An 8,953-nucleotide genomic window follows, 5' to 3' on the forward strand; every position below is an offset into this window, starting at 1 on the left:
ACAGGGACTGTGAATTCTCGCTCTAGGGTGTGATGGAAATTGGGGATAACTTTCTTCGAAGAGGGAAATAAACAAAATTACGCCAACTGGTGTAGGTTTCAGAGGCATATTGAAGGTTGAATAAATTCTCCGCTTCGGAAGCATATCAAACTGCAAGGATTTTTGAATTGTGCACTAACGTTCTATCGCCCATTACGTTTTGCTGGTTATAAGGACTAAATTATCAAAAGTATTTAATTTTGCTGCCCCGCCTTCCCCCCCCCCCCCTCCTCCCGCTCACACCCCTTACTCGTTCAACCCATTTGGCATCGAACGTACCGTTTTCCTACATTTGCTGTATAACGAGACTATTGATAGATAGGGTTGACTAAACAAAGTAAATTCGGTACTGAAATCCTGTTTCTTGTAGCAATATTTTATTCAATGAAAAATTTAAACATTTACATTTTTCACTCTCCTCACTGACCAATCAATGTACGCCTATTATGTAAACAAAATTTGAAGATGATTGATAATTTTCATGATTATAGCTTTCTCTCTTCTGCTTTTCCTTCACTGAATGGGTGATATCCAAAAAGGTTTTTTAAAGATAGACCTAGCATCAGAGGGTTTCTTGCACGTTAAACACAAGCCCAGCGTTAAAAATGTATTTTTCTGCAGCCAAACCCTATCATGACAAAAATGCTTGCAAAGGGATGGAGTGTGCTTTGAAATGGCAAATGCTGTTAACCCCTTCACACTCAAGATCTTATTAGTAATTCTCCTTACTGTCTGCTAAACAATTCTTATAACGTTAGTTCAGAGAAGTAGGTACTGAATCAACTAATCCCTAATTGATAGTTTTCTAAGAAATTCTGGGGGAGGAGGGAGGGGGGGGGGTTTTGAGGAATTTAAACCTTGCCTGGCTGCAGTGTTATATCTCTAAATATGGAGGGGTGTTAGGGTAAAGAGTTCACTTTTGCAATTGAATGGCTCAGGAAGAAAGGTCTACAAGGTCTAGTTTTTAAAGCTTGATGAATGAACAGAAAGTCATAGTTGCTGATTTTTCCAAATTCACAAAATCATTGAGCAGGGCATTTGGACATAATTTTGGCCCTGTAGAGTGAGAATTTGAACAAACCAATCCTCAAAAGTTCAAATGCCCAAGGAAGTGGAGGGATGTTAAAGCTTCCAATTGATCAGTGCATCAAGGGTTAACTTATTTTTAGCTACATGTTAGTCATCCAGTATAATGATTCTTGGCTCTAAGGGAATAGGTTTTCTTGTGGTCTGGCATTTAGTAACACTGCCCTGTGGCTGTTCAACTTGAGTGTTCTCACCTCCATGAGGTGTAAGAGTAGTAAACATTACCCTTCTAGGTTGTGGAGGTTGGTTGATTGTGCTGTTTTCCTTATCTGTAAGAGAAGTTATGGATGGTGTCTGGGTTGTGATTGGAACAGGTGTCAGTGCTATTCTCCTAAGCGCAGAGTTGTCAGTTTTACTAGTTTTTTCACCTCTTTCTAGCACTGACTGTTTCAAAGTGGGCTCTGTAGATTTGTTTGTGACATTTCCATTAACCACAGTTTTACAGTCTGATGTAGAAGATGTTCCAGGTAGTTGGGATGCTTGTGATGATCCCTTTGTGCAGGCTTTCTCAAGATCAGTTGCCAACGTCACAAGGGGTACTCTTCTAAGTGCAGATGTAGTTTGAGATGGAGAGGATGACTGTGCTAGACTGGTTTCCCTGGTTCTTACATCACCTGGGGGCATGTTCCCCTTAACAGAGCTGGACCCCAGTGTACTGCATTTTGGTACTCGTTCTGGAACTTGCTTTGCTTCCTTTGTTTCTGTCACTTGTGTGTCTTCAGGCTTGGATGTACTTTCCATAGGTGTCAGAGTAACACGTCTCGGTATTACCTGAGCTGTTTGTTTGATCTCAGCAGAGCTCTTGTTGGGTTGGTTACTTGCTGCTGGCAATAGCGCAACACGCCTTGGTGTCATCTGAGCACCTGAATTATTTCCATTTAATTGCCCTTTTGCTGGCATCAATGTCACCCTTTTGGGACCAGCAGAAGACTGCTGAAGTCCTGCAGTGTTTGTAGCAGGTGGGGAAAATTGAACCACACTGGTGGACGCTGCTGAACTCAACTCTTCAGAAACTTGATTTGCAGCCCTTGGCTTTGAAGGGGCTGGTGACAGAGTGATTCTCTTTGGATCCACCTTTCTGGCAGGTTTGGTTGGTGTAATTTTCATAGGTATTGTAAACTTTTTTATCTTGCCTAATTGCTCCTTCTTGGTAGACAAGGGTGTTTTGTCACACTTTTCCTCATTCTTATCCTTCTCTGAGGGTGAGGATGCTCGCATGTTCTTGCTCACTTTACCTGGAATAGCAATTACAATTGTAACATTTCTATACACACTAGTTTTGGCCAGATTCACGACCTCTATTTTATTACTATTTAAGTCTCATGTTAAGCCATTTTAGATGTGAAAAATAATGCTGTATTAAATGATGTTCACTAAAGCAGAAGTTAGTTTAGCAGAATAATTTCTGTACCAGTAGCACTTACTAATGCATTTTAATTTGCTATAGCCAAGCTCAATGTATATGGTGCACATAAAGAAATTAGATGCTGGTCTCTCTTCAAGTTTTAATGTCTAAGGTTACCTGAAGTATCAGAAGTTTGCAGTAATGGGGAGTTGCTTCTCTCCAAGACTTGTTTGACTGACAGAGTGTAAGGCACACCAAGCTCTCCTTCTTTAAAGTGGACAATGGTACAGTAGCCATCAGAAGAGGAAGCCACAAGCATACTTCCATCAATGGACCTGAAAGAAGGATGTATTATCATGAAAATAAGAAGTTGCTATGTAATAATACCATTATAAGATAAATAAAGGCAATATACAAGTGGTATACTTGTAAATCTTAGGGCTCTTGACTGTTAAAAGAATTCTCCTTGCCAGCATCTCAGAAAATGTATAGAGAACAGTATAGAGAATATACATACTAATCTTAAGGTTTAAAGGGTTAAATGCTTCCTCATGAGGGCATGGACATCAAATGCAGAGATCAAAGCTGAAGTTTTGCTTTGAGTCAAAGCATGGTTTTCTTTAACCCTTAAACTCCCAAGATCTTATTGTTAATCCTCCCCTCTAGCTGTTACATATTTCCTTGTAAATTAGTTGTGAGAACTTTGTGCTAAATCAAGATAGTAGCTTCTACCTGATAAGTTTGAATATTCTCATTACCTGTTTGCTACATAATGAATGGATATTATAGGGAGAAGTTTCACGTTCATCACTTCTGGGAGTTAAAGAATGAACAAGTCACCCTCATTGTGCCCCCCTCCTTTATAGTATGGATGGAAAGCAAGCCATCAAAACCTTCTGAAATGCTGAAGATAAAACTGTTATGGACTAGCACCCCATGTAGGGTTAGCATCAACACCCCTTAGCCATTAACTGCTACAGAAACTGTGAATGGCATCAGCAGCCTTGTGAATGAAACTTGGTCACTGTTACCAAAAGTATATCAACCTTGTACATACCAAGTAAGATCAGTGAGAGCAGCATAATGAATATTGCTTATGTAACCAAAAGGTACTGCTTGTTGAGTGTCATACAACAGAATAGAGTCGATTGTTGCTACAGAGAAGACCATCCGGTAAGGCAACCTGTAATGCAAACAAATGATATATTAGAAAAAGATGTCTTAGACCTTCAAATTCTGCACTCCTATGCTCTACCACTGTGCCAAAAAAAGAGACTTAGTTCCCACACTTGTGACAAGATGTAAAACATCTTTCTCTATTTCTTTAACAAGCTTAAAAATTACCATCTTTCTTATTCTATCTAATTATTATTAATATTATTAATATTATTATTATTATTATTAATATTATTATTAATAATATTATTATTAATAATTACTATTAATAATTATTCTATCTAAATTCTCAGGTTAAGTGTCCGCCACTTTGCAAGGAGAGGATTTTAACATAAAATTAATCAAAGCACAGCGTAAAAAAACAGGAAACCTACTTGAAGATACTCTTTGCAGATTTGCCATCACCTTTCACTAGGAGACAAATATTACCTATCAGTACTAACAGTCATAGCTGGGGTTTGGTTTCCAACTAAAATATACAAAATGAATTGCTGAGTGCAATTTGCCAAAAATTATCCTTGGATCTAAGTTTGGTTAAACCACATTATTTGAAACACATTTAAGTAAAAGAGATTTGTAATTTCTTGCACATGTTTAGTTTGTTCGTGTGTCAACTGTCAGGAAACAATGTCTACTGTTGAGAAGCAGTCTACTGCTGTTATTAAATAACTAAGATACTACAAGTGCCCCTGTGGATCAAATTGGATTTGGAATTGGATCAACCAATAATCCACTTATTGATATTTTTCTTTATTCTCACTAATTGTCTGTTTGATATCATACTGATAGTGTAAGGAGAAATTCTGTTTCGGTCACTAGTGGGACTTAAAAGGGTTAATGCACCAGTAAACCCATAGATAATTGAAGGTAATAAATTGTTTGCCTATGGCTTGTGATTTACAAACTTTTTTAGTGTTTTCCCCACATCCCAAGATATTTTTTTTTATAGTAAACTGATAGAAAGTGTGGTCTATTGCTTAAATAAATATGAGATTATAATGATAATCATCATCATCATTTTTATGTAAGCTTAAGTGAGCTGTTAAGTTTCAAATTAATTTAAATTAAGTCTTAAAACACAGTTTAAAATACACAAACTTATTCTTGACATGCAAGAAAAGAAAACAAATGTTTTTCTAAACTGTACCTTGTCTTAATTCAAACAGGATGGGGCAACATCGCACTGCCACTGTGGCCTTTTGAGGACTTGGAAGATAAAGTACTGGTCTGAAATAAAATTAATAAGAATTCCTACATGTAAATACAGGAAAATTTTTCCAAAGCAGTCAAGATTTCCCCAATAAATGACTTCTCCAAATGAAAGAGGAAAACTGTGTTAACATATGTAAGGTGTCCTTTGTTTGTTACACGGATGGCAAAGGTACTTACTTGTTTGGAGATCCTCTGGTAAAAACATATGTTGTGTTGACAATCTGATCACCAACTTCAAGCCGGCCAGCTGAAAATTAAATGGAAATTGAGGAAATTAAACAAATTTTGTAAAAGGGGAAAATGCAAATGACATAGTATTCAGGAACCTCACTTTTATAATTGGAGATTAGCTCATGTCTCAGTGAAAAAAAAGTAAACCTAATTGAGAGAAACATTATCTGGACCAAGAACCAACAGGTGAAAAGACATAACAGTAACCATGTTTTAATGGAAATGCTTACCAGGGACTAGAAGCAATGATCCCTCTGGTGAAAAACTTGGCCGGCGAAAGAAAGAGGGCATGGTTTCATCATGAAACATTTTCCCATGCTTAAATGCCTAAGGAAAAACAGGAACAGAAAATGTTTATGTTTGATGTTATTAAATATCATTATTCTATATATTGGGTAGTGAGATAAAAATGCTTAATCCTTTAACTCCTAAGAATGCCTTGCATTCAATTTCTCCCTAGAATATCGCCCCTGAATCACTCATTAAGGTGACAAGAATAAAGGAAATGATCACCAACTGAACAAGTTGTTGATTGTTAAACAAACTCTCCTTATAAGCACCTTGGGAAGAGTATAAAGAACAGCAAAGAGAATATGCATACTGATGTTGGGTTGTAACGGTTTAATCAAAAGAGAGAATGGTACTACCTCTCCATTTTCTGTTGGCTTTAGAGATCCATTTACCAAGAGTTTTGTTATGTTATAACAACAGCGGTGAGAGTTGGGATTGTAAAGCCTGCAACTTCTACAAGAAGGAATAAAAGTAAAGATAGAAATAAGTTATATGAAGCGCAGCTTGTTGCTTTGAGTATTAAGTTCTGGTTTGCCAAGTTTTTTTTTGTTTCAAGAATGACTGAAAAAAATTTTGTCATGGCTACTTTACGCAATGCAGTTTCTGAACCAAACTAAAACCTCAGTAGCAAATGGACAAGGCATGTTAACATGACAGCTGCTACTTGATAACATTATAAATTGGTTTTGATATTTGCCTTCCAAACTTGAGAAAATGTAACAAGTAACTATGACATAAGAAGCAAATAGAGTAAATAAGAGTACTGCAAGTGTATGTATCCTAAATAATTTTTAATATAAGTTAACCCTTTGACCCCTAAGAGTGCCTAGCATCTAATTCTCCTTATAATATTCCTCCGGCATCACATGGTAAGGTCACAAGAATATGGGAAATGATCACCAACACAAGAAGCTCTTGATTGTTGAACAAATTCTCCTTTTCAGCTCCCTATGAAATGTTTCAAGAACAGTATGGAGAATATGCATACTGATGTTTGGGTGTCGGGGGGTAAAAGGGTCTTACCTGTCACTTGAATTTGTCACAACATATTGGCCAAGGGGATCCCAGCAAACTCCTTGAACATAATGTTTATGGTCCTTCAAGATTACAAGTTTCTGACCTGCAGATCATGTTTAACATGATAAAGTTGAGAATTTTTTGGTTCTTGGAAAACAACCACACTCACCTCAGGGACAGTGGTTTGAAATTAAAAGGGGAATGACAAAGCACAGATCAAACCTGGAATTTTCATAGGGGTAGAATGAGGAGTGGACAAGGATATTTTGCTTTCATTTAATATTATGCTTTGCATAGCATGAGGTGACTAGGAGAATTACTATTTCTCCCTAGATGAGTTGCTTGTTCATCGCAAGGTTAATCCCCAGCATCTTATTAGACTCCCTGACAATTCAACAGTACCCATCTACGCTTCTGGATGGAGAAGGGCACTGAAAGAAACATGTTTTACCCAAGAATACAACACAGTGATCCAGCCAGGTCTCAAAACTGAACCTGACCTCTAAGACAATGTGTTTCTTACATTGGTACTGATACTGGTTCATAATTAAGGTGATTGAAGTTTCTCATTAGAACTGTCAAAGCCATACACATACCTTTAACTACATCCCAAATGATAGCACTATTGTCAACAGATCCTGAAATAAGATTGTTTCCATCTGGTGACCATTGAAGATCGTAAATGTCCTCAATGTGCCCCCTACATTTCAAAACAAATATCCATAACATTACATAAGTTAAAGAATTAAAGAGGAAACATCGATTCTCTGCGACTCTGAGTTTCATGCCTAAACACTCCTCAAAGTTCTGTCTGACGAGCATTTAGGTGCGAAACTCAGAGTCACAAAGAATTGATGCGTCCTCTTTAATTCTTTAACTTATGCATACTTAGCTCTGCTACCACAGCATTGAGTACTTTATGCCAAGGTAGACTCTAACCCCACATTCATTTATATCCATAACATGAAATATTTTGTAAATCACCATGAAGCTCTTCATGAAAAATGTGGAGAAAAATGACCCAGCTGGTAATTCATACACATACCTCAGTGCCTTGTGAAAAGTCCAAGATTCCTTGTTTGGTATTTCATCTGCATCCATTAATGTGTCACAGGTGTTCCTCTCACTTGAGTTGTTGAGCTTCCACAGGATAATCATGGAGTCTGTCAAGAAACAAAATAATTAAGTAGATTTTAAAGAAGAAGGGAGGATACCATTAATACCTTGAGAAAAGCTTAAAGATGCTATTTGTGTAAAAGAAACCATGATCATCCATATTTAAAACTACCATTATTCTGCTTGAGAAAATTCATTGCTATATCTGACCAAGACTTCTTCTACATGATTATTCATCACTTTAGACTTTCTCCTTCAAGATATTACATTTTAGTCCTCCATGAGGAAGGTACCAGTATTTATGGGCAAAAGAACCCTTGTTTTTTTAACAGTTTTCTTCTTATTAAACTTACCATCTCCTCCTGATGCAAGAATCTCATCTGCATGTAGAAATATATTAAAAAAATTAATGATAGGCAACATTCAAGTTATGTGTTTCAGGTTTACATAACTTTCTCGATTCCCATCGTGTTTCGATGCGGCAATGTCAATGTGGAAAAAGTCCTCTATTGCTTGAAAACAAATTGGTGATTAACATATGATCTCTCCTTAATTACCAATTGAGACAGAGAGGTCAGTTATAAGTGCAAAGACCCATGAATTAAGATATGAGATGCTAACGAATATGGAAGCGATCCTCGCAATTATGAACACTACTTAAGTAGTAGTGAAAGTAAGGCCTGAAAAAAATCAGGCCCGGGATTTAAACCTATGACCTCTGCGTTACCGGCGCAGCGCTTTATCAACTGAGCTAACAAGCCAACTAGGAGCTGGTTATTATGTTGGTTCCAAATAAACCCTCCAAGTGGTGAAGAAATGACTGTAAATATATGAAAATCATATATGTGAACTGCAGTAGAAAAAACATGGGATGCTCACACGAGATGCTCGTAAATCGGTGCCCAGAACGCTTCGAGGGGACCAAACAGCAGATCGAAGTTGTAGCTACGCGAAATTTAAGCTTACCTTTCGGAGAAAACTTCACTACGTTTACAGCTTTTGTGTGGCGACTCAAATTTGCTAAAAAGTCGATAGCTGTCTTTTGACCTTCACTGCAAACGATAGACCAGATCTGCATTTGAAAGTAAAAGAAATGAATGAAATAGCTAACTTAGGATAAAACTGGGAAAGAAACAGGATGAAGGTCAGGAATAGTTTCCTGAATCATAAATCCACGCTGAGCTTACCTTTACATCGTTATCTGCGCCCGCGGATGCAAGTCGCCATTTTGATCCCACTTTGCTAAAATCAACACTCAGAATTGGTTCTTTTCCATGCCAGGCGATTTCTGGAGTATCGAATTTCATCGTGGGTTGAATACTTGGGCTAAGAAACAGAAAAAGCTCAAATGTGAAACAAACAAAACTTTGGAAGAGAACGAGTGATCAACATTCACAACTTGTCTCCTGCGCGCAAATATGACTTTCTCTTTCCCGCCAC

The 8,953-nt window shown here is 37.4% G+C and overlaps 1 protein-coding gene across 1 annotated transcript; it reads right to left on the bottom strand.

The window, feature by feature from the left end:
• Nucleotides 1–399: 399 nt before the first annotated feature.
• LOC113678880 (chromatin assembly factor 1 subunit B) lies at nt 400–8,952 on the bottom strand. Its single transcript, XM_089214826.1, has 14 exons — nt 8,701–8,952; nt 8,480–8,585; nt 7,867–7,893; nt 7,443–7,560; nt 6,994–7,097; nt 6,404–6,500; nt 5,737–5,833; nt 5,320–5,416; nt 5,036–5,105; nt 4,794–4,873; nt 4,021–4,057; nt 3,528–3,653; nt 2,648–2,805; nt 400–2,360 (listed from the first exon to the last, which is right to left on the bottom strand). The coding sequence occupies exons 1-14, from the start codon at nt 8,818–8,820 to the stop codon at nt 1,216–1,218; spliced, it is 2,382 nt and encodes a 793-aa protein (XP_089070952.1). The 5' UTR covers nt 8,821–8,952; the 3' UTR covers nt 400–1,215.
• Nucleotide 8,953: the final 1 nt, after the last annotated feature.

Source organism: Pocillopora damicornis, chromosome 8 (genome assembly GCF_964200805.1).
Source record: "Pocillopora damicornis chromosome 8, jaPocDami1.2, whole genome shotgun sequence".
NCBI lineage: Eukaryota > Metazoa > Cnidaria > Anthozoa > Scleractinia > Pocilloporidae > Pocillopora > Pocillopora damicornis.

Excerpts from the sequence above, each read along its gene's own strand:
- LOC113678880 (XM_089214826.1), bottom strand. The coding sequence starts at position 8,820 with ATGAAATTCGATACTCCAGAAATCGCCTGGCATGGAAAAGAACCAATT. Across the intron at positions 7,561-7,866 it reads TCTTGCATCAGGAGGAGATG|ACTCCATGATTATCCTGTGG; the intron begins GTAAGTTTAATA and ends GTTTCTTGACAG. Across the intron at positions 6,501-6,993 it reads CATTTGGGATGTAGTTAAAG|GTCAGAAACTTGTAATCTTG; the intron begins GTATGTGTATGG and ends CATGATCTGCAG.